Source organism: Ipomoea nil, unplaced genomic scaffold, assembly GCF_001879475.1.
Source record: "Ipomoea nil cultivar Tokyo-kokei standard unplaced genomic scaffold, Asagao_1.1 scaffold2653, whole genome shotgun sequence".
NCBI lineage: Eukaryota > Viridiplantae > Streptophyta > Magnoliopsida > Solanales > Convolvulaceae > Ipomoea > Ipomoea nil.
In genome coordinates this window covers 3,806,842-3,834,249 of record NW_017619081.1, presented here as the reverse complement: position 1 = coordinate 3,834,249, position 27,408 = coordinate 3,806,842, and the positions used below count along the sequence as shown (strand labels likewise).

The 27,408-nt window shown below is 37.3% G+C and overlaps 1 protein-coding gene across 1 annotated transcript; it reads right to left on the bottom strand.

Moving 5' to 3' along the window:
* Positions 1 to 3,195: 3,195 nt before the first annotated feature.
* LOC109154748 lies at positions 3,196 to 4,749 on the bottom strand. Its single transcript, XM_019302476.1, has one exon. The coding sequence runs from the start codon at positions 4,747 to 4,749 to the stop codon at positions 3,196 to 3,198; it is 1,554 nt and encodes a 517-aa protein (XP_019158021.1).
* Between the last annotated feature and the right edge of the window lie 22,659 nt (positions 4,750 to 27,408).

Sequence of the window (27,408 nt, the reverse complement as noted above, 5' to 3'; positions counted from 1 at the left end):
GCTCATAGGACTTGGTCTAGCCGGTTACGTTGACGGAACAACCGCAGCTCTTGCGGCATTTTCGAATACTGCACGTACAACTCCGAATCCTGCCTATCAAAGTTGGTATCGCCAAAACCAAATTCTTCTTAGCGCACTCCTGGGAGTTGTTCGGACACCATTCAGCCAGTTCTTACCTCAGCCACTACTGCTGCAAACGATTGGGAGAAATTAACAGCAAGCTTCGCCAATGCTTCTCGTGGTCGTGTCATATCTTTGAAGTCCAAACTTGCAAACAATCCTCGTGGGTCAAAATCTATCTCTGACTATCTGCAAGAGATGCAGACACTTGCTGACAATTTAGCCTTAGTTCAAGCTCTGGTCGCAGATGAGGATCTGGTTGCACATACCTTGTCTCAATTAGGAGATGACTTTCATTCGGTCACATCAGCAATCCATGCAAGAGAAACACCTATCTCTTTTTTTGCGCTCCGTGAGATTTTACTAGACTGTGAGCGTTGTATGAAGAGTAATGAAGAGGTGCAGCAAACTCTATTGGCCACAGTGAATGTGGTGCAGCGGAATAGGCCGAAAAATTTCCAGAATGGGAGGTCCTTTCCTGGCCCAAAGACAGATAATATGGCTAACTCAAATTGGCGGCCTACTGGAAGTCAGAGTCGTTTTCCTGCTAGTTGAGATTGGAATGGTAAGGTCTATCGTTTTTGTCACAATTCTGGGCATGAAACTCGTGTTTGCAGGAAACTTGCACGCTTTCTACGAGAGAACAATGTTAGACTGGATAACATTCAAGCATTCAATTCTGCTCAGACCCATGTTGTTAATTCCACTACCACTACAACACCAATTGATTTTACTCAATGGCTATTTGATAGTGGCGCATCCCATCATGCTACATCAAATCTAGCTTCCCTACAGAATTTTTCGGATTACGGTGGCCCGAATGAAATTTTCTTGGGTGATGGTAAAAGTCTTAACATTTCTCACACTGGTCATACTACTTTTCCTACCAATGGTCGTGATCTTTCGTTATCTAGAGTACTATATGTTCCTAAATTAAAAAAAAAAAATCTTGTTTCTATTTCTCAGCTTTGTAAAACTAACAAAGTTTCGGTTGAATTTTTTCCTTCTTGTTTCCTTGTGAAGGATCTCGTGACGGGGGCGCCGTTACTCAAGGGGGGAAACAATCATAATGTTTATTGTGCTTCTGTGTCTACACATCCACAATTAAACGTTAAAGTTTCCACATCTCTTCCAGATTGGCATCATCGCTTCAGGCATCCGTCAAATAAAACTCTAAGGCATATTCTCAATCGTCTTAGTATTCTGTTTTATTCCAATGCTCTCAATAATTTTTCCTGTATTTCATGTAAAATTAATAAAAGTCACAAGCTTCCATTTTTTGATAATTCTATGTTCAGTACAAAACCTCTTCAACTTATATATACAGATGTATGGGGAACCACTCAAAAATCTGTTGATGGATACCTATATTATGTTATTTTTGTAGATTTCTACACCAAATACATATGGTGGTATCCTCTAAGAAAAAAATCAGATGTCTCTGTTATTTTTCCTCAATATAAAAGATTAGTGGAAAAGTTTTTTGGTCATAAAATTGTTTCCATATTTTCTGATAATGGTGGAGAGTTCATGAAACTTATTCCACTATTTAATCTGCATGGTATTTCTCACTTTACAACTCCCCCTCACACTCCTGAACACAATGGTACAGCTGAAAGGCGTCATCACCATATTGTTTTTTTTTTTTTTTTTTTTTTGAATAAGAACTTTATTAATAATAAAAGCAAGGCCGAAGCCAGTACAAAGTCTGAACGGACTTAGGCCCCACATGGCCTAAATCCTAAAATAAACTAAGTAAAGAACCGCAAAGTAAAACGAGATAACATAAAGTGGCCCCCGGGGCTCTAACATGGATGCCCCCAGGTCCTACGGTAGCTAACATTAACTAATCGCAGGCAGGAGTATGTCAATCAAGCAAGTAGACCGAGATGCTGCTCCAAAATATGCACGTACAGCCTAACTGCATCCCAGCCCATCATGTAATCCAAAATCTCAAGTAGCGAGGATAGATGCCTCGCGTGTCACAAACGTGCCCCCCCCAGCCAGTTGCACTACAGCGACTACACACCATAATGCCGCCTAGCCGGGATGCACCACAATTGTAACACCTCCCGGAACGCCATCGACTGCCCTGTAGAACCCGGCATGCCATACAATAAATAGTGCACAGATAACAATAGCACGCAGGACAAAGCAGCTAACAATGGCACGCAGGCCTAAGTCAAGTAATGGGACGCCGTCCTGAGACAGAAGTACCAGGTAGATCCCGGGCCAATAAATCATCAACGCAGCACAAGGCAGCCAATAGCAGAACTCCCGATCAGCACCAGCACGAACCAGAACCAACCCTAACGGGATTAGCTACTATGGGCCAGCAGCAAGCCTGGACTACCGCCAACGGATTTGAAAAACACCTACCCGGCCACCGTTCAGCCCGGGCTACGATGCAATTTTTTACCGCTTGCATCGGCGTTGAGACCCGGTCTTTTCCAAAGATGCCTGCAAAGGCGAAACCAAAAAGAGCCCAAGACCAGTTCATGCCTCCGAGGTCAAAGAAACAGCACCTGCAAAAATAGAAACAAGATAGAACAAGCAAGCATCCTGTTCCCATGACCCAACTATCACATCTATCTCGGGTGAGTGTTTAAGTTTATAACGGGCTGACGCGAACAAAAAGCAACCCCCAAAGTAAAAGCCCGACCCCCCGGAGTCCAGAAGGAACTCAGCTACTATTGGCCAGCAGCAAGCCTGACCAGGTCAACGGATTTGATAATCCTGTCCGGCACACCGTTCAGCCCGGACTAGGGTGCCCTGTTGTACCGCCAGCACCTTACGTTGAGACTCAGCACTGCATAGCAGGGCTTCCCGGTCTCCAGAACCTCACACTCACTGTTTTGACTCCCATCCACTCTTTCTTTCCCTCCCAACTCTCATCTTTCACACTCCAATTCTTTTCACTCCATTCTTTATCTTTTTCTTTTTTGCCTTCTTCTCTCTTTTTTTATTATTTTTTATTTTTTATTTATTTTCCCTTCTTTCTTTTTTTTTTTCTTTTTCTTTTTTCTGTTTTTTCTTTTTTCCATATTTCCATCTGAGCAAAAAGTACAAGTACAATCACGGGGGATCATCAATATCAAAAAACACATAGGGCACATCATCATGTATCAGTAAAGCACGGACCCTACGTGGCAGATCATTGAGGCTCCGAAAGATGGCCTCCCCCGGCCTATCCACCGCCCAGTCAGCTAGCGCCTGTGCAGGCATATTGGCCCTAGACGGACACACAGCAGCAGTAACCACTCCACAAGAACACAGGAAACGAAGTCTGGTCACCACATCATCTAGAATCCACGGCGGACGCGCAGAGATATCAACGTAGCTGGCCAACTCCGCCCAAGTGGACTCTATATCAATCAAAGTAGTTCCCCCGGCCAGGCACCATTCCAGGCAAGAGAAAAGGACCCGGAACATGCCCCGGGCGTGCTCCCCGTGGCCAGACCACGCAACCCCGTAGCAAAAGCCACCCTCCTGGTTGCGCACCACGGCCGCAGCCCCCCCAGCCGCCGAAGACCGAGAAAGATTGATCTTTAACGCCCCGGCAGCCGGGGGGGACCACCTGACCGACCTAATAACACGCCTCGGCACATGTGCCTCCAAGTATGCCACAATAGTCCTCCAGTTAGAGGGCAGGATATGCTGCATGGGCCAACGCCTAAACAGACATTCCGCCACTCCCTTTGCCACCCCATGCATCACCCGTGCAACGCTGGGTGTGTCTCGGCCGTACATGCACCCATTACGGTGCTTCCACAGCTCCCACAACACCAGATACGGCAACCTGCAAACAACAAAAGACAAAAGAGGGTTACGCGCCCCCGCCCGACCCCATCCCGCAATCAAAGTCCTAAGACTCCGGTGCCGCGAGTAGAGGCCGAGGGACGCCAAAACATATCTCCAAACAGCTCTTGCTGTTTCCCCAGAATAAAAAATGTGATCAATAGACTCGGGGACCGGGGATGGACAACACCGACACCTCGAGACGATCGCATGACCGAAATGGGCCAAGATGTCATCCGTGGGAAGCCGCCCTCGGAACACCCTCCAAACCAGGAAGGACACCTTAAAAGGAAGGTGCTTGCGCCAACACTTAGCTAAGAGCGGGTCCGGTGCAGTGGGCAAAGCAGGCCTAAGAAAGGCCTTAGCAGAGGAATAAGAGAACATACCGTCGGACGCCACGGTCCAGAGTGGGATATCACGCGGGCCCTGCCCCAAGCGGGACAGGTCCGCCCTAATCCCTGCATATGCCAAGTCATCGTGGTCTGTCAGATCAAGCTGGCCATCCCGCACATAGTCTAGAAGCAACTCCCGGGAGTAGGAAACCCTCCGGTGTGGATAGAGCCTGCCAAGTGGGCCCAGACCCGACCAGTTGTCCCACCAGAAATTAACCCGGCCTTGGAACAACCGCCAAGTCAGAACCCCCTCAACCTCATCGCGTACCGCCAGCATCCTCTTCCAGGTGTGCGAATCTCTATTCTGAACCAACTTAGCAACCGGGTGAACCCGACTGCAATATTTCGCCCTCATAAAGTCCGACCATAAGGTATGATCTGTCCGGAAGTTCCACCACAATTTAGCACTGGCCGCCCTTACCATCAAGTCCAAATCCATGAACCCCGCCCCCCCTTCCTTCTTAGGACGAGAGAGGGTTTTCCACGAACTCCAATGGTACCGGGCGCCCCTGACTGTTTCCAGAAAAAACTCGCATAACATCTCTCCAAATCCCGTATGACCTGCTTAGGCGGTGCGCAGGCCGAGAATAAGTGCAACGGTATGGCCTGCAAGACTGAAGAGATCAAGATTGCCTTCCCGCCCTTCGAGAGCAGTCGACGCTGCCAACTCAAGCATCTAGCCTTAACTTTATCAATCACCGAGGTAAAATAGATACACTTTTTACGGCCTATATACACCGGGCAACCCAAATATGTGAAAGGAAACTGTTTATGCACACAACCCGTTGCCCGGCAAATCTGCTCAATCTCGTGGGCCGGAGTACGAGGGTGCATGTAAAACGCACTCTTCTGAAAGCTCACCAACTGTCCCGAGATCTCCTCGTACTCCTTTAATGCCCCAATTACGACCTCAATAGCTCCCAACCTGGCCGTACTAAAGATAATAACATCGTCCGCGTAGGCCAGGTGGTGAATATGTGGCGTCCCTGGCGGCTGTGTAAACCGGGGCACCGTAGTGCCATCATCGAAACAGATCTCTCATTGCTTCATCGCTTAAATTTACCTCTAACATTCTAATCATATGCTTTCCAATGTGCAGTCTATCTGATCAACCGGTTGCCTACTCCTGTCCTAGCCAATCAGTCTCCATTCCAGGTATTGTTTCAGTCTTCTCCTAACTACCAGAAAATAACACCTTTCGGTTGTCTGTGTTATCCCTGGCTCAGGCCATATATGAAAACTAAGCTGCAGCCTCAGTCTGTGTCTTGTATTTTTGTTGGATACTCTACAACTCAGTCGGCTTTTAAGTGTCTTGATCCAGTGACTCGCCGTGTATATATTTCCCGGCATAAATTTGTTGATAATGTTTTTCCATATTACCACCCTGTTGCTACTAGTTCTTCAGGTCATATAGTGTCAGGGAATGAGCAGGCTCCTGTCATTTTGAGTCCACCAGTGGTGTTACATCCTGTTGTTCCAACACCCACTGTGACAAGCTCTTCAGCATCTTCACAGGTCTTGTCTGCTCATTCTCCACATGTAACTCCTCCTCAAGGTCTTCTGCCTTCACCACCACCAACAGCTCCGTTATCACCACGCGGTTCTCCATGTGCTCCCTATACAGACACCTCAGGCTCACAGTCATGTACTGTTTATTCCCGTTCAAGTCCTACTAATCCTTCACAGGAATGTTTTGGTCCAGTATCTGTTGTACCATCACATGAATTGCAGGATTGTTCTCGTCCAGTCCGGACTCGTCGGCCAAATCCAAAATATTATAACGACAAGTTTGTAATCATTCCACTGTTCATCCTCTACCTTCTTCTGTTGAGCCGTCGACGGTCCCGTAAGCTCTTAAGGACCCATTATGGCGGCAAGCTATGGATGATGAATACACAGCTCTAATTCGGAATAATACTTGGGAGCTCGTACCGCGTGATAACCATGTTCCCATTCGTTACAAATGGGTGTTTCGGGTTAAGCGGAAGCCAAACGGTGCGGTTGATAGGTATAAAACTCGTTTGGTGGCTAAGGGGTTCCTGCAAGAGCCCGGGCGTGATTATTTTGAAACATTCAGCCCAGTCATGAAACCTGTGACGATCCGACTTGTTCTTTCTATTGCTTTGAGCTGCAGCTGGGTGCTGCGGTAGCTTGATATCAATAATGCATTTCTTCATGGCACTTTGCATGAAGAAGTGTACATGGAGAAGCCCATGGGCTATCTTGATCCAAATCATCCTCGGTACATTTGCAAATTGAAAAAGGCTATTTATGGCCTCAAACAGGCCCTCCGGGCTTGGTATTTGGAGCTCTCCAATTATCTGTTGAGTATTGGTTGGTATTGGTTTTCGCAAGGCATTGGCATATGCTTCTCTCTTTATATATGATATAAATGGTGTTGTTGTTTACTTTCTCATCTATGTTGACGATATAATACTCACAGGAAATAATAATGTCTCTTTGGATTCATTTGTTTCGTCTTTAGCCTCTCGGTTCTCACTAAAGGACTTGGGTGCACTTCATCATTTGCTGGGTGTTGAATTAATAAATGTGGAATCTGGGTTGTTTCTCTCTCAAAGCCAATATCTTTCAGATATTCTTTCACGGTTTAATATGGATGGTGCTAAGCCGGTTTCAACACCTATGAGTAAGGATGTTGTGTTACCCGCAGCTAGCTCTGTTGAAGTTTTGGATGTCACTCAGTTTAGGAAGCTCGTTGGCTTGTTGCAATACTTGTCCATCACGTGTCTACACGTTGCGTATGCGGTTAACCGTCTATCTCAATTTATACATGCCCCTGGTGCAGTGCACTAAGCAGGCTGCGAAGCATTTGCTGCGATATTTGAAGGGTACCTGTCATTATGTATTGGTGTTACGACGCTCTACAGGTCTCTAGTTAACAGCTTTTGTTGATTCTGATTGGGGTGGTGTGTCCGATGGGGGTCGTTCTACTACAGCGTACGTTATATATTGCGGTCCAAATATCATCTCGTAGAAGTCTACTCGTCAGAAAATGGTCTTCCGTTCTTCTACGGGGGCTGAATACAGGGCGCTGGCTAATGGTGCGGCAGAGTTGTATTGGGTTTGTAATTTACTAACTGAGTTGGGCATTCCGCAACCTCGGCCTTTTACTCTGTTCTGTGATAATATAGGAGCCACTTATGTTTGCCGCAATCTGGTGTTTCATTCTACGATGAAACATCTTGCTTTGGATTATTTTTTGTGCGTGAATAAGTGGCTGATGGTTCTTTGTATGTTTGTCATATTCCTTCAAAGTCACAAATTGCAGATGTTCTTACCAAATCATTGGGTCGTGCCATGTTTCTTCCTTTTCGGTCCAAGCTGGGTGTCTCCAACGGATCCACCATCTTGCGGGGGCGTATTAAGGACTAATTATAATTAGTATTATTTATTGATGTTGTCCTACTCTTTCTCTATTTTGTTAGTCTTAAACTGAGCATGCAATCTGTTGTAACTTCCCTTAGAATCCTGGTGTATAGCTCTATATATTATGTTGTATTATTCTCTTTCAATAATACATTCTTATTCAAACCTTCATATATGGAGTATAAATACAATATCAAGTTTGTCTTTTGCGAACACATTTAATAAATTCATTAGTAAGTTTCTTAGTACTATAATGTAATCACTGTCTTATGTAGGTATATTCAATTCCATGTTGTTCTCTTATATGTGTAGTGTTTTTTTCACTTGGTTATGTAAATATGTGAGATCAACTATGATCAATGAATAATATCATAGATACATTGTACATTGCCAGTAGTATACATACCTAAAATTTTATAGACTCCTTTGAGCCCAAATTGCTAGCCTCCATGTCCAACACCAAATGAAGTTCTTTAGCTGTCAAACATAATTATGATATCCGTGTACCAAGTCATTACATGTATTAGTTAAAGCATAATTAATATTAGCATATATGATAGAATGTATTATAACAACAACAACAACAACAACAACAATAATAATAATAATAATAATAATAATAATAATAATAATAATAATAATAAGGAGGGTAACACTTGTATGAGATTGTCTCACGGGTCTCAAGATGTGAGGCGAGTCGGATGTTTAATTAATGGGTCAAATCTTTGATTAATGACACTTACAAAAACTCCTCAAAAATCACACACAAAAAAAAAATAACTATTATGGATGCACTAAGATCCCAGCAGATTAAATAGGAAATAAACAGTTCACCAACCATGAAGAAGTCAACAAGAGGAAACATTGATTGGAGAACAAAGGTAACATCACAATGTATCTTCTTTTTTTAAAAAAAATGTTTTTTATCTCTATTTTCTTCATGCTTAGTTAAGATACAATTATATACGACTAATATGATGCTCAAGTGCCAGTTAAGTCCAGACTAGAGATTAAATTAAAAAACACTTCTTTTATCGCACATTTTTACACCAACATAAGCCGAAAATTTAGAGATGAATATTGATATCACATTAATGCAATAAATTGCCAAATATAAAACAAGAAGTTTATGAAGTTTATACAGGAAACAAAAGGATTTATGTTGGTCCCGAAAGGGTGGCGAGAAGTCTAGAGGGGGGGGGGGGGTGAATAGACTTCTCTAACTTTTCAAACTTCTTTAGCAAACAACACTTTGGTAACTTCAACTCTAAGTAACAAGCATAAACAAGTATAATAACTTAGAGTGTGCACAGCGGAATTGTAACGGCAAAGTGTTATGCTTTAAATTGTGTCGTGCTCAGGAGAGATTTTATACATGCATCACGTTAGAAACACTTAATATAGATGTAGGATGATGTATATAAAATTTCACTTGCATGCAAACGAGGGAACTATCAAACCCAGACAGATAAAGATACGCAATAAACCGTAACGGGTTAGTTCACAGATAATATAAGCATGCACGAAATATATATGAGCAGTAAGTAAATAGAGAGAGAGATTTATAGTGGTTCAGAGGTGGTGTAATCCTCCTAGTCCACTCTTCTCCTTTCACTCCAATGAGGAAATTCACTATTCTTGGATCACCCAGATACAATAGTGAATAAGTGCCCAGCGACACTTCTCCGAGTGCTTCGCACAAAGCTACACTCCACCAAGGTTTTTCGCAAGCTCCTCTTGTTACTCCGCCTTCCCGAGTACTTCGCACCAAGCTGTACTCCTACACCACGAGAACTACGCACAAAGCTACGCTCTCACCGGGTTTTCACAAGCTCCCCTTGTTACTTTGTCCGTTACAACCGAGTGCTATGCACAAAGCTACACTCCAACTGGGTTTTTCACTCTCTCCAGTTACTCTACCCCTTTTCTACACTCAGTAGAAGATTTACAATGAAATACAATTTTTCTCTCACTCAGACTTGAATTTAATCGTGTATAGCTCAATATATCACTTGATGATTGATTGGATAATTTTCTTCGTTGTTCAAGTGTATTGTGAATCTCTTCAAGTGTTGATTAGTCTTCAAGTCTGCTTGGGCATTTTATAGCCAAAGAAAGCTATTTGCCCGTTGATCAACTTTCGATCTTGATCGTCCAATTTGAAATGTAGTTGATCAATTAATTTTGCCAACTTGGTCTGCAAAAATCATTTCGCCGTCTGTCAGAAGATTTAAATAAATTTGCCGTTGCTCCTCTTTAATCTGACAAAGCTTTTTCCTTGGCATGGGTAGCCTCCAAATTTGAATTTCTCTGGCATGACTTTTGTTGAATTATTGATCTGATGTGCCAAGTTGATCGAATAATTTATCTGCTGATTCTTGCTTGAGTATTAAAAAGATCTCCTTCGTATATCAGCTTCTTCTTCTTCTTCGACTTCTTCTGCAGAAACAGAGTTTCAAAATAATGTTTCTATCTAATTCTATCATAGCTCCTTTTGATGAAGTCATGTCCCAATAGTATATCATGTTCCACCTTGTATCATGGACTATATATCATGTTCCACCTTGTATCATGGACCATATATATCATGTTCCATTTCATATCATGAGCTAGCTATCATGTTCCACCTTGTATCATGGACCATATATATCATGTTCCATTTCATATCATGTTCCACCTTGTATCATGGACCATGTATCACGTTCCATTGTATATCATGAATTCATAAAATCACTTTGAGTGGGAATTAAACTATGGACCATTTACTTTGCTTGGCAAGGCTTCTTCCATCTCAGCTGGGTATCCAATTGATAAAATTCAAGACTTAAATTCTTTTGACTTATCTCTCCCACGTGTTCTCCACTAGCTTTATCACATTGTGATGTCATTACCCGATAGTCGTGACGTCATCATCCGATAATTCTCAACTATCACGATAAAAATTGTTCTCTTTCATGATAGTATTACCTGATATTACTACCATGATGACATCATCTCCTGATATTGCTACTTCACGATAGCAATTCATCTTTACACTAAAATTGCTTCTAATGAGAATCAAACTGTGGATCATCTTGCATTAAGCATGCTTTAACAAGTTTTCTACCGTCTCGTCCATCTTAACCTTTGGTGACTTGATGCTTCATAAATGTGTTAAGCTATGATCCCGCTTTCATTTATTCTTCGTTCAAACTGCTTTTACGTAGACTTCATGTAGGCTTCATGGCAGTGGTGCACTATACTTTGTGAACCAGAACTAACTCAAATAAAATAAAATTGGGGTCTTCAAAATACATTTGGCTCATCAAAACTTATACAATATATTCCTAACAATTTATACTGTTACCATCATTGCTATACCCCAATATCCAACATGAACTCGACTTACACAACGAAAAACACACATGGGGTATGAAACTTTCCAGATCTGCAAAGATAGATTCACGCACCTAGAGTAATAAGACCTGCAAAAATGAGTCGTTCAATACAAATTGCATATATCTTATAGGAATATTTTTGTAATAAAGTTTTGATGAGCCAAATGTACTTTAGATCCCCTTAGAATTTAGGTCTCTAGTACAAGCATCATAATCCAGAATATCAAGTCAAAGGAAATCTACCGTATGAAGAACAAAATTAATTTGGAGAATTGATTTTGGTCCTACGAGTATACATCCGGGAAAGAAGTATTAAGGAGTGGCGTTACAACAAATAACCGGATGAGCCTAACAGCGAAATGGTAGAAGTCTTTATTCATAACGATTACACCTAAGATCGATTTCTCCCAAAGGACTTATTTTTTACAAGTCAAGAATTCGTAATCTTAAAATAGGAGCACGATATCTTAAAAGAGCACAATGTCAAGAAGCACAATGTGGCCTAATCAGAAAAGTACGATGTAACAAGCAAGATGGCACAATGTCTAGAAGCAAGATGTGCCCAAGGAGCACGATATCTTAAAAGAGCACAATGTCAAGAAGCACAATGTGGCCTTATCAGAAAAGCACGATGTAACAAGCAAGATGTATCCAAAGGAGCACAATGTGTCCTTTAAGGAGCAAAATATGGCAAAGAAGCAAGATGATCAAAAAATAGATAAATTCGAAGGAATTTATTTTGATTCATCCCACATGCCACAAGAATCCAAATTGCCTGAAGATATGACCAAAACGGTGGAAAATTTATGAAGGCATGGATAAAAAATCTTATCCTAAAAATAAATTCTATCACAAGGATTTATTGCAAAGAGACATTTGAAATTCAAAATTAACAAAAGTAATAATATTTTAGAAACAACTTGAAAATCAAGTTGAGATAAAATATTATCTTGTCAGGCAAGTTGACAACCAAATCAAAATTGAAGACCTACCATTGTCAACAATATCAGGCTATAAAGATTCAAATTTCAAAAATCAAATTATCCCACTCCAATGGATATATTTGATTTTCTATAAAAGGCCATGAAGACTTGAAGATACAACACGGATGAACAAGTCTGAATTCTAGAAATACAAAGTGCTCAAATATTCATTGAAATATCTAGAAGAGAGACTTAGTCTGAATAGTCTTAAAATTAGTTGGAGGGAGATAAAATTACCCTTGTATTTGTAATTGTAAAAAGAGTATAGCTGTGTGCAAAATACTCTAGTGAGTGTAGCTGTGTGCAAAACACTTAGTTGGCGTTGAGTATAGCTGTGTGCGAAATACTCATAGTTGAGTGTAGTTGTGTGCGAGACACTCGAAGTTGGGTGTAGTTGTGTGCAAGACATTCGAAAGAAGTGCTTGTGTAGCGCTTATTCATTATTGTAACTGTGTGTGGAAAATAATGAATTACTCCTAGAAGTGAATGGAGTAAAGTGGACTAGGAAAATTACGCCACTTCCGAACCACTATAAATTGCCTCTCTCATTTACATACCGCACTTACATAATTAGTTTTATCTATTTATCTTATTTGACTAACTCGTTTACTATTCACTGTCTATCTTAATCTTTCGGGTTTAGTGTGTTTTCACGTATGCATGTAACTCAAACTTTCCAAGCTTAACATTTGAATTATTCTAAGCAAGTTTGACGTGTTGCATGTGACATTTATCATACGGTTGACGTAACACGAAATCTTGTTTATAATCTTGAATATTATTGTAAAATATTGAGTGCACCATCTCCTTTAAATATTTAAGATATTCATATATGTTACTTTACACATCATCTGAACTTATCTAACATGTGCATGTGATTCAATTTATTGATTAGGCATAACTCTTAATTACACATATTTATTTCGCTGTGCAGTTCAAGTTAAACACTTCTCTATTTACTTGTTATTTAGAGTTGAAATTACCAAAGAGTTATTTATTGTGAAAAAGCTTAGAAAGTCTATTCACCCCCCCCCCCCCCCCCCCCCCCCTCTCCCCTCTAAACTTTCTACCACCCTATCGGGACCAACAATATCTCTATTAATATGATGTTTTTATACAATACATTAATATGTATACGATTGTACAATACATTGAATATTAATAATTGACTGAAAATATAAAGTGATCCATAATTGACTAAAATGGAAAAGAAAATGGTCAGATCATTACATTTTAATTTTTCACAATAATATTACACAGTATAATACTTCAAATCATAATTATGTCATAAATCTTTTAAACATTGAAAAGGAAATATTTCGGTAATAATATTCTACATCTTCAACTAAAGATAAATTAAAAATGAAAAGGAAATATTTCAATCATAATATTTTACATCATCAATAGTAAGAAATACTTTAAACTATTAGTAAAGGTAAATTAAAAATGCAACGAAAATTCAAAATGAAACGGAAATATTTCAATAATAATATTTTACATCATTAATTAAAAATGGAATAAAAATATCACTACGTGATATTCTAATTGGCTAATTGACTGAAAAAAAAAAAGAATAATTGTCTGAAAGTGAATATGATATTACTAATTGACTGAAATTATAAAAGGAAATTAATATTAATAGTTGACTACAAATAAAAAATGATTCATAATTGACTAATTTGAAAAAAATAAATGGCTAGATCATTGCATATTAATTAAAAATGGAACGGAAAATAAAATTAGACGGAAATATTTAAATAATAATATTTTACATCATAAATAGTAAATATATATTTTAAACAATAGTAAAGGTAAATTAAAAATGGAACGGAAATATTTCAATATTAATATTATACATCATCAATTAAAAATGGAACGAAAATTAGGTAAAAATATCACTGCATATGATATTCTAATTGACTAAAAAAGAATAATTGGTTGAAAATGAATCTGATATTACTAATTGACTTAAAATATAAAATGATCGCTAATTGACTAATATTCTACAATTATATATTTTCACCCGAGTCACACATTCTGGTGGACTGAAGGTGTTAGCTCTAGACGATGATAAATGGACAAGATTGTGTTGCTACTCCAATGTCGTCTACAAAGAGGTTTCAATAACATGTAAATACAATCATTGATATTATGTTTTTTTTTTAAATGACAAAATTTCTATATTTCTTAAAAAAAAAAATAAAAAAAAAAAAATCTTCCATACAAATGAATTAAAATAGTAATTCATTCTTATAATTGAGTTGCTAGAGAACGAGCACATTTGCCTAATTTATATAAAAAAAAAAAGTACTAAACAATGATAAATAAAATCTCTAAAGTTACAGCACCACATGTGTACATCTACACATTAGCAATTAATTTGAGCAATTATCTGCTCAAATTCATGGTAACATCAAAACACATAAATGATCCAAACCACATCTTCAATTGCACTATATAATATTTAATGTTCTAATTTAAATAATTATATATCGATCCAAATATTCTTAACATATTACAACAAATCCATTCCGTGCATCGCACGGACGAAAATACTAGTTATTAATAATAGATTATTTTTCCAATTTACCTATACTATTGTTAATCCGTTTCCTTTTCGAAATAGTTAATCGAAATCATTTTTAATTTTCAGTCAATTATTAATATTCAATTCTTTTTTTAATTACCATATAATTAACATAGTCATGCAATAACGTAGTAACAATCTTCTCTGTGCAAAGTATTCTGAAAATAATTTGCCCATTGCATGACTATTTCCTCTGAAAATCAATGAGTTCAGATGTATCCCATATAATACCTATATTATAGTTAATCTGTTTCCTGTTCGAAATAGTTAATTAGGGATCATTTTTAATTTTCAGCCAATTATTAATATTCATTCCTTTTTTCAATTGGCATAATTTTCGTGTCATTTTTTTTTATCTCGGTCAATTATTATTTTTTTACTACATATCAATTAATTAATTATTAATAAAAAATTATTTTTTAATATTTCCAGTCAATTATTAATAACAGATTCATTTTCCAATTTATCTATACTATTGTTTAGGCGGTCTGGCCATTTCTTTTTTCATTTGAATCAATTTGTGATCATTTTTTTTATTTTTAATCAAGTATTAATATTCATTTTTTCCAATTGGTCTAATTTATGTGCCATTTTTATTTTCGCCAATTATTTTTTAATACATATTAATTAGTTAGTTAATTATTAGTAACAGATTTATTTTTAATATTTCCAGTCAATTATTAATAACAGATACTTTTTCCAATTTACTTATACTATAGTTAATCCGTTTTCTTTTCGAAATAGTTAATATGGAGATCTTTTTTAATTTTCAGACAATTATTAATCTTTATTTCATTTTTTAATTGGCCTAATTTCTGTGTCTTTTATATTCTCAGTCAATTTTTTTTTTGCAATAAATATCAATTAATTAATTATGAATAACATATCTTTTTTTAATATTTTCAGTCAAATATTAATAATAGATTCCTTTTTCAATTTACATATACTATTGTTTGGACAATCTGTCATTTCCTTTTTCATTTTGGTTAATTTGGGATCATTTTTAATTTCAGTCCAGTATTAATATTCACTTCGGCCCTGTTTGGTAAAATGGCCGTTAGCTTATAGCTGTTAACTGTTAGTTGATTGTGTTAATTAGAGGGTATAAATAGTTGATAACATTAGCTGATTGTAGAAAAGTGTTTGGTAAATTAGCTGTTAGCTGATAGCTGTTTAGTATAATTTCTTTTCTCAAAAAGCTAATTGAAAAAGTTGTTTGGAGTAGCATTTTGAATTTAGCCTTTTGGAGTTGCAAAATGCTAATTAACCAAACATTTATATTGATATTTTAACTAAATCAAAAATTAATAGTGATCAAATAAGCCAAAATTGGCCTATAGGCCAATTTTTTACCAAACAGGGCCCTTCATCTTTCAATTGACCTAATTTCCGTGCAATTTTTATTCTTAATCAATTATTCTTTTTAAATACATATCAATTAGTCAATTAGTTAATTATTAACAACAGATTCTTTTTGAAATATTTCTAGTAAATTATTAATAACAAAATACTTTACCAATTTACATATACTATTGTTTGGACAGTCTGACCATTTTTTTTTTTTTTTTTGCAGTTGAGTCAGTTTGGAATCATTATTAATTTTCAATCAATCATTAATATTCATTTCCTATTTCAACTGACCTAAATTTTGTGTCATTTTTATTCTCAATTAATAATTATTTTTTGTAATATTCATTTTTAAACTATAATTTCACATATGAACATAGTGTTAATAAACAAATAAAACAAATGTATATTCAAAGTAATGTAAAACCATGAAATCTTAGAATTTAAACAAAATACACAAATTTAAAATTATAAATATAAAACATAAAAAAAATATTGAAATGACCCAGGATAAATGCCTGTAAAATGTCAACCATCAATCATAGGAACAATGTTTAATGCCCAAAGGCATAAGTGGCTGGACTCTCAATAGGAAAACATTTTATTAACCATTTCAATCCAGCTTCTCAACATTCACAACTCTTAACAGATCCACCATCCTTTGCATCATATTACTTGTTTCGCTCCAAACTTCCAATAGGACTTTCAGTCACCTCTCCATCCAGAAAGTACTAAAAGGCACGAAAAGTCAAATAACTAAATAAAGTTACACAAAAAAAATGTTAGTGACAAATAAGTAATCACAAATGTAAACAATATTGCACCTCATCAAAGCAATCATCATCTTCTTTGTATTAAAAAAAAAAATTAGTAAAATGAGGCTCAATGGGATTCTAATATATTACTTACCGTACAGTAATCTATACTAATATGAATATTGATTAATTAGTAAAAAATTAATAAAGCTAGATTGGTAACAAAGTTTTATATAGAAATTAACTAATATCTAATGAATTGGAAAAAGAATTTCGTTGGAATTTTTCATTTTCCCGTTTTAAATACATATTAATATATTACAAAATTTTATATGAAAAATTTCAACTCAGTTCTAATATATTAGTTAATTTTTCATATAAACTTTTAGTCTGTATATAGTTATATACTATTAATTTTGTAATACAAATGGGATTCTAATATATTACTTACCATTCATAAAATTTGTTGTAATAGTCATTTGTTGTACCAATCCATTAGATATTAGTTAATTTGTCTCAATTCATATCTTTTTTTGTCATAAATAATTAATCTATAATTATAATAATAAAATTACCGATTAAATTTGCAGTTAAATATGAATAGGACAAAAAAAATTTAAAAAAAAAAAGAAAGATAAAATATAAACAAATAAGTACTCAATCTATTTAATGGTTATCATAATTACTGCATATGCTATTTTTAAATATAATGAAAGAAAATTATATATATATTTATTTATATTTATTTGACAGATCCGTCATTTTAACATTTTGACCAGAGACAAAATGCCAAAAAAGTCGTTTGGTAGTTTGAAGCAACGGTTTGTTCCAAATCGCTGAAAACTGAAATGCCACATTTTGAAACATTTCAATTTGGCATTTTGGGAAAGAATAACATTTTCTCAAAACACCCTTGAATTATATTTATTTTTCTAAAAAAATATTATAACTAAAACCATTAAAGGTTCCTTAAATGAAGGAGTCTTTTAGGCTATCCATGCTTGCCCAGCAGTGATGGGCAATTAAATTGTTTCGTAAGTCATTAAGGTAGCAATGCTCCTCTTATATAGAGGAGCTGTTTGAGTTCATCTTCATTCAGTAACGATATTGGATCAAAGTTGATTCAACATCAGTTATGTCTTTATATATATATATATATATATATATATATATATATATATATATATATATATATATATATATAGATTATTTTGCTTTGTATTATTATTATTATTATTATTATTATTATTATTATTATTATTATTATTATTATTATTGTTATTCATTTTTTTTATTATTGCTATTGTTTTTCTTTTGAAAGCGGTTGGTATTATTATTATTATTATTATTATTATTATTATTATTATTATTAGGTAGTGATTTCCTTCCCTTTATTATTATACTAATACTAATTAAGGAATTAAGGAATTAATTGTAATTAAACTAATAATGGATTTAAGGAATTAAGTAAAATAAGAAAATAATTTTAATTCTAAAAACATAATAAGTGTGAATTAAAGTTATACCTCTGATTTATGTCCATTTTTTTCGTTAAATTTTTTTTTTGTACATTATGCTATAAAGGTTGTACATTAAAATATTTTGGACAAACATACCCCTACCGTTATAACTTCTGTTATCTTTTCCACTATTGTTACCATGCACATGCATCCACCATATATAAACATTATTATTATTATTATTATTATTATTATTATTATTATTATTATTATTATTATTATTATTATTGTTAGGAACACTTGTATTAGGATTTTGATGATACCAATGTAACTTAGAATGTAGACCCCTAACATTCCATCGCTGCTTTCGTTCTAGACGAAAGATGCCATAACTCATCTTGTAATTCGTGTTAAGTTAGACAAACACACGAAAAACGAGTTATGTTCATTAGTTAGGTCTGCCAAAGCGAAAAGAGACAAAGAGCACGAGATCAGAGGCTTCAACAACGAAAGACACCCTCAGGTTATCAACCATCTCGACAAGACATTTATCTTCATGACGGTTCATCAAGACACTCATTCTCTTCAATAACGAGAAGAATGTCTCTACTGTCTGAGTTGATTAACCTTCATGAGGACAAAAGGACCTTAAAGCGTGGGACACACATACCTAGGAGCATTAAATGATGTTGTACTATATTTCATAAGCTAAAGGACAAAAACCCAAGGTTGTTCATGTCTACAACGGCTACATGGTACAAACCGCATTAATTGAGCATTTATTGCGCCAAGCTCCCCGGTCCTTACCCACTGGACAATAGGTTTGAAATTTCATCTCCCTCTAACAGATGAAATTTTCCACACCTATAAACACCCACCTTCATCAACTTAGAAGGTGCTGGTTCTTTTCACTCGACCATTATTCTCAAAGCAAAAGTTTTGGTATAAGCTCATACTCCTATCAAGCTTTTGCGAACCAGTTTCAAGGCGTGAAGATTTCTTAAAGAAATTCATCAATCCTCATCTTCCACCTTGAAGAAGTCTTGCATTTTGTACGAAGCAGTCATCCTTCATTCAGTCAAGACTTCACCGTGTTGGAGAAATCAGAAAATACTTTCTACCAACCTCAACTCTGAAGAAGACGTTGATAGAGGCGGAGTAAACTCGCGGAGTTGAAAAACTTACAGGAAGCCGTCCGGCTTAGTGATCAAGGAAGCTTTCGTGTATTTGTACTAACGAGTGATAGTGCAATCCTTCCATAAGTTGTGGAAGAAGAGTGGAGTAGGCAAAGTTGGCCAAACCACTAAAAAAACTCTCGTCTCCTTATCTCTTTACTTTCGTGCCTTACTTTTCAGCATTGCATTATCATTCGTCCAAACCAAAAGTCATCTTATAACCTCAAACTGTGCAAAGCAACTAAAATCGAGTTAAGTTATCCGCTGCGTTAAAACCCCGAGAGGTTGCTATTCTGCAAAAATCGAAAAGAGTCTATTCACCCCCCCCCCCTCTAGACTCTCGCTCTTACCCTACCGGGACCAACAAGTGGTATCAGAGCCAATACCTTGATCGGTAAAGGCTTTGCATTTACTGCCTGGTAGATCCCTTATCAAAAGTTTTCTGAAAAGTTGCATATTTTCAGCTTTGCACATTTTTAGTAAAAATGGAAAAGGATCATGCTAATCATACAAAGAAGCTTTCCTTTAACCTTTCCAAGTTTGATGACTAGAAAATCAGGATGCAGGCTCTTCTCTCAGCAATACATGACGAAATGTGGGATGTAATAACCACAGGACCAATCACCATCATGATGGCGAATACACAAGCTACAGCACAAGGAGTAGGTGCTGATCAGATGATACCAAAACCGAAGTATCAACTCACCTCGGAGGAAAGAACAAGAGCGAACCTGGACAATGTAACACGAAACATTCTCTACAACTCTCTCGATGACTCCTTGTTCCCCAGAGTCTGAAAATGCAAAAATGCTATGGAGATCTGGAATGTTCTCATGAACCTGGGTGAAGGAGACGAACAGGAGAAGGACAACAAACTGACAGTGGCCATGAAGAAGTTCGAGGACTTCAAGACGTTGTCGAATGAAGCTGTCACAGACATGGAACTAAGGTTCGCCAGGCTCATGGGTGATCTATCTGATCTTGGGAAGGAATTATCCGAAAAGAAAAAGAACCTGAAAATCCTTCGTGGCCTACCGAAGTCTTGGGAGATGAAGGTCACAGCAATGAGAGATCACCGAGACATGAAGACCACAAGCACAACCAAGATCTTTAGTGATCTTAAAGCCTACGAGTTTGAGCATGAGCCAAAGGATGCTGATGAACCCTAAACAAGAAATGTGGCTCTTGTGGCCAACCAGCAAGCATCAACATCAAACAGGTCAAAATCTAACTCTTGTGATTTTTTATCTAATGAACAATATGCCCTATTTGTTAGGAAAATGAAGAGGTTCATGAGGAAGAACAACTTCCAAGATTCTCATCGCTCGGGACACCGAAGGCAACACGAGAGTTCACCTCAAACCTCAAAGCAAGAGACATTAGACTCGCAATTGCTATGCTACAACTGTCGGAAGCCAGGACATTTCAAAGCGAACTGTCCTCATCCAATTGTCAGTAAGCATCAAGATAGCAATACTACCAAAAGCCCATCCAAAGAAGCTGGAGAAAACTACAAGAGAAATGAATAGCCAGAATCATCGAACTCCAGAAACGAAAGAAGAAGGAAAGCTATGGTAGTAAACGAAACATCTGACAATATTGAAGCCGAAAGCAGTTCCTCAAGCTCAAGTTCAGATGATGATAGTACTAAAGAGGAAAAAGGGTTGTTGTGTCTGTTCAGCCAAGAGTCAGATAAGCTATGCATTATGGCCGATGAAGATGAGGATAAACAAGTCATATGGTATGTTGATAGTGGATGCTCAAGACATATGACTGGTGACAAAGCAATATTAAGCAATTTCAAAGAAGTTGACGGACCTAAAGTCATCTTTGGAGGTGAAACTAGTGCAAAACTCGTGGAACAGGAGCCATCATTAAAGCGGGAATAACCATTCAAGATGTATCATACGTTGAAGGGCTAAAATTCAATCTTCTAAGCACAAGTCAATTTTGTGACAAAGGCTACAAAGTTGAATTCTCAAAAGACAAATGCAGTTTAATCAGCACGAGAGATGGTGAAACTGCCCTAACAGGACATCGGAAGAAAAACATGTACGTAGTATCTTGGAATTCTTCTAACACTAACGTTTATCTCGTTGCTAAGAATAATGCAGATTTAAGTCAAGAATAGCACAACAAATTGAGTCATCTAAATCTGAAGACAATCAACAAGCTTGCCAAGAAAGATCTCGTGAAAGGTTTACCGAAAGCAACTTACGTGAAAGACAAGATATGTGCATCGTGTCAAAAAGGGAAACAAATCAAATCATCCTTCAAATCCAAAAACATGGATGCAAACTCTCGACCTTTAAATCTTCTACATATGGATCTCTTCGGACCAGTTGATCCAGCTAGCCTAAGTGGAAGAAGGTATACTCTCGTGGTAGTAGATGATCACACGAGATATACCTGGGTATTCTTCTTGAAGAAAAAGAATGAAACAGAAATTGTTCTACCAAACCTCTTGAGACAGCTTCAAACAGAAAAGGAAGTCAAGATTATCCGAATAAGATCGGATCAAGGAACTGAGTTCGTTAACAAAGTTATCAAAGATTTCTGTGGACAAAACGGCATCTTTCATCAACTATCGGCAGCACGAACTCCCCAACAAAACGAAGTAGCCGAAAGAAGGAACAAAACTTTGAAAGAAGCTGCACGAACAATGATTGCACATTTGGGCTTACCAAAGCGGTTTTGGGCCGAAGTTGTAAACACAGCATGCTACACACAGAATCGATCCTTGATAAACAAGTCACACAACAAAACTCCATACGAACTATGGAAAGGTAAGACACCTAGTGTTGGTTATTTTCATGTTTTTGGTTGCAGGTGTTTCATTCACAACAATGGGAAGAATCATCTGAAAGCTTTCGACGAAAGAGTGGACGAAGGATTGTTCATGGGCTATTCCTCAGTAAGTAAGGCCTTCAAAATTCTGAACAAAAGAACAATGGTTATCGAGGAATCTATATATGTCAAGTTCGACAAGAAATCTGAGAAAAATCCTACTGGCATTAAATCATCTATCAATCCGAATCAAAGCTCTCAAGAACCAAATGAAGGAGAAATTTCAGACGATGAAGATATTCTATCCTCCTACACGAGATATCAGTTGAAGCCATCTGAACCCGAAGCTTTAGCTCAAGAAGGTGATAGCATGCAACAGAATACTCCTGATATCCAAGCAACATCTGAACCCATGATTTACGTTGAGCTACCCTATATTCCTGAGATGGACGTACAAAATCAGCAAAGTTCGTTTGAACCCGATCTTTGATGGTTAAGCGATCATCCTCCTGATCAAGTCACAGGAAATATCCAAGAAGGAGTAAGAACTCGGGCTAACGTTCATGAGAATATGATGGCATGTTTCTTATCTCAAATAGAACCAAAATCCATAGAAGAAGCTCTGAGTGATCCTGACTGGGTGATGGCCATGCAAGAAGAGCTACATCAATTTGAACGAAACAATGTATAGGAACTTGTTTCGAGACCAACACATCAAAATGTTATCGAAACTAAATGGGTTTTAGAAACAAAATGAGTGAAGATGGACTCATTGTTAGGAACAAAGCTCGTCTTGTTGCTAAAAGCTACTGTCAAGAAGAAGGAATTGATTTTGATGAAACCTTCGCCCCGTAGCTAGACTTGAAGCCATACAAATGTTTCTAGCATATGCAGCATAGAAAGATTTCAAAGTCTATCAAATGGACGTCAAAAGTGCTTTCTTAAATGGACTTCTTGAAGAAGAAGTATATGTCGAGCAACCACCAGGTTTTGCTATTGATTGTGGACAAGAAAAAGTCTATCATCTCAAAAAGGCCCTATATGGATTAAAACAAGCTCCACGAGTTTGGTATGATACACTCATATTTTCTTATCAACTGTGGTTTCACGAAAGGAGCTGTTGATAAAACGCTCTTTCGTATCAAAAACAATGATCATATCCTACTAGTTCAAATCTATGTTGATGATATCATATTTGGAAGTACAAATCCAGATTTATGTGAAAAATTCTCCAACCTTATGCAAGGCAAATTTGAGATGAGCATGATCGGAGAATTGAACTACTTTCTCGGTTTGCAAGTTAAGCAATGTCCGGAAGGAATATTCATCAATCAAGCTAAGTATACAAAGGACTTAATTCGTAAATTCGGAATTGATGGAAAGTCCTCTGTCAAAATCCCTATGAGCACATCCCTGAGAATGGATGTTGATAATGAGGGAAAAGATTTTGATCAAAAGAACTTTCGTGGAATCATCGGGTCACTTCTCTATCTTACAGCCAGCAGGCCCGATATTTCTTTTGCAGTTGGCGTATGTGCACGATTTCAATCCAAACCGAAAGATAGTCATCTAAGTGCTGCTAAGAAGATCTTAAGATAGCTAAAGGGAACCCAAAGTGTAGGACTTTGGTACCCGAAAGGAAATTCTTTTGATCTGATTGGCTATTCAGATGCTGATTTTGCTGGTTGTAGAATTGATCAAAAGAATACCTCAGGAACCTGCCAGTTCCTAGGGGGAAGACTTGTATCTTGGTTTAGCAAAAAGCAAAACTCCATTGCCACTAGCACTGCTGAGGCCGAATCATTGCAGCTGGCAGCTGTTGTGCTCAAATATTGTGGATGATCCATCAGTTAAAAGATTATGGAGTAACAGCACGAGAAGTGCAAATTAAGTGTGACAATACAAGTGCAATTGCAATCACGCACAATCCTGTTTTGCACTCTCGCACAAAACATATTGACATCAAGTTTCACTTTATTCGTGATCATGTTGAGAAGAAGAACATATCTCTCGTATATGTTAACACTGATGATCAATTGGCAGATATACTCACGAAACCACTATGTGAGAATAGATTTGCTACACTTCGACATGAAATTGGAATGATTGAGCTGACATAACTCGTTGGCGTGTTAAGAAATCTAAAAGACCAGAGATTCCTGAAAAGATTCTATAAGGCATCAACTTATCCATTATGTCACGCAATAAATCTCGAGCTATATAAACGGACAAGGGATGGTACAATGAACTCACCCTAACCTTTTATTCTAATTAATTCTGTTTGAGTAATCTGTGATTACAGGTATGAGCACAGAAAATGAAGCAAAAACGACAATCACAGAGAAGAAACAAGAAGAAACTAAAATCTCTCACGATCCTCTTGAAGACGAGGGCGTCCTAAATAAATTTCTAGCAAGCTCATAATATCTGCAAAATCTCCTTCGTGATCCAACGGAACACGAATCACATGAATCATTTCACTCTGTCGGGAACACCATAGGATATGCCAAGGTGGACAGTGTGCTAGAAAGGAGTGACAGTTTCGACTACTCACCATCAAGCACTCCTCCAAAAATGCCCTCCCCTCTCAGGTCCACAACTAGCAGCAAGAAGAAAAAGACCTAACGAATCATCTTAGGTCACTTTGATAAGTTGTGGTTATGTTTATCTTAAATAAATTTCGTGTTTCTATGGTCTAGATTTATCATTAATATCCAATGTCTTGAATTTTCTGATTGAGTCTTTAACACGAAACCTAGCACTGTCATCTAAAGTCTTTTGAACATATCTGCACGCAACCTTTGCACCTATAAATCAGAGCCTCCTTCAACGAACTTTTCTCACAAATCTAGTATTTTAGTGAGTAACAATTGCAGGTATGGATAAGGGCAACGGAAAGATGGACGAAGCCGAGAAACGAGCCATTCGGCGTGATCACCATCTTCTGGAAGCAAGCAAACTCACAAATGCCACAATCATAAAACTAGAGGAAGATGGTGATAGGGTCAACGTCACATACTCCATGCCAAGCTCGGCTACCCTGAAAGAAAAAGAGATTCTGGACAACACTGTCAACGAATCTCAGGCCAAGAAAGCTTTTTATCTGGAACAAGCCAAACGTTTGGCAAACGAAAGGATAATGGTTTTGAAAAGTGCAAACAAGCATTCATCCCATCCACCCACCTTTCGTTGGTATCCCGTTCCTGAAGCTCCACAAAAGAGTGAGAAATCTTATGAAGATTATACTCTAGTTCACTCTCAGTCACCAATTAACTCGACTATGCCCACCCTCTCTTTAGAGGAACTGGACGAATACGCGAAAACATAAAACTTGCCAGATGTGACTGATGAGTCGACTCGTCTGGAGCTTCACATGCCTTATCGTTTTCTTTAAATGTTGTTTATTATTATCTGTAAGGCCTGGGTGCCTCTTCCTGATCTTGTTTAATGCAACTCTCTGTTCTTATTTGCCGTTACTGATTGTCTTCTTGACTATGTTTCTATTATGTCAGAATATTTCTTGTCTGGTCAAAGATGGAATTATTACATATGCACCATTTCGTAAAGTTTCAATTCTGATAATGAATGCATAGGCTCCCATATGAAATGATAACTATCTGTTATCTGTACGCTTTGGAATCTAAACTCTAACCTTGGAATCATCACCTTCTTGAAAATATCTGGTCAAGGTCCTTTACAAAATTAATGGTCAGTTGAAGAAATTTATGGCTATTAATTACAGCATTGAATGCTGCATGCAGTTTCGCATCAACACCTCTGCTCATCGTGACTATAAAAAGAGGACATATCCTTCTCTATTTTACCATCTCAATCTCCAATATGTATCCTATAAAGCCCTTCACCAGAGGAGATTCTCAAAAGCAAAGAGAAATTTCTAGGAAAATCAGGGAAGAGCAAGGATACCTCTACACTGGAAACAATCTTCAAGCTCCTCTAGAAGTCTCTTCTGACAATGAATCATCCCTTTACGATGAGATGGTTGCCTACATTGTTGAAGAACCTGAAGAAACTCCCCCAGTAGAAGATCCTCCAAAAGAGGAAATCCCTACTGATCTGCCCAATAAATACATTGACAAAGAGTCAAAGACTACTCTGACTATCTGAAGGAACAACCCAAGTCTGAGCCAAACTCGAACGAAGATGGACCTGCTTCGTCTTCAGATTCTAATTTCCTGAGAACTGGGAAGTGGTACAAAAAGATGTGGGGAGAACTTAAGAAACCAAAAGCCGAGCCAAGCGAGCATGAGAAAGAAGGAAGGAAGAGAAATTGATCTAATTTTTAAATTTCCTATCTTGTATCAACCTTCCTTTCTAAGAAATAATATTATTTCAGTTTTAATGGTTCTTACCCGAGTTTACATAAGTGCTTAACAAAACTTTATTTGTTTTGCACGAATCTCGTTCCTAAACGAATATCTCTGATCAAGCCGTACTCTCTTGGAAATGATTATATTCCTTCTACTCTAGATGAAGCGTGAAAATTATCTTAGTGACTGGTCATTCATGGCTATGCCTTTTGATGAACTCATCTTCTATAAGAAGGGATATCTTGTGCGAAATAGAATCACTCATCTCACAATCTATCAAGTTCGGTGTTCTACCTATCATTATGGACAAAGGGAAGAAAATGTTCTTTCCAAACAAGGATCTGACAAAGAAAGTTCGTTTTGCAATCAATCCATCTCATGAACTCCACAATTCTCCAAAATAAGGATCATCCTCTGGGGAAGGATTCGCCAAAGTCTCGAGCCCCTCTCGGTTTTACACTCTTGTGGAACTAGCACCTCAGCTCAAAATTGAGGAGAAATACACAGCACTATACGTTGCAGCTCAAGCAAGAGTCAAGGCTGAAATGGATGCCATGGAAAAGAGAGGACTCTCCAGAGATGTTATGGGAACTGATCACGAGAAGATCGTGGATGAAATGTTCGCTCTCAAGATCATCAAGAAGGAAAATGCTGAAAATGCACGAAAGAAGAGGAATGAAGAAGAATGAAAGCTCGTGCAATTTGAATCACGAGAGATGCAGTCAAGTGTCTTATATCTATGTTTCGTGTAATAATCATATCTCGGACTGTGTCATGTACTTTCGTTGTATGTTCTATTTGAGTTCACGAAACTTTATTTGTTTCTTGAACTCGTCTCTTCATGAGAAGTAAAATATGTTATGTTTCGGATGTGAAGCGTGCTCAAGAAGATACATCTTATCTAGCTCATCT

Bases quoted from the DNA above. Each gene is read 5' to 3' on its own strand.
- LOC109154748 (XM_019302476.1), bottom strand. From the start codon at position 4,749: ATGGATTTGGACTTGATGGTAAGGGCGGCCAGTGCTAAATTGTGGTGG.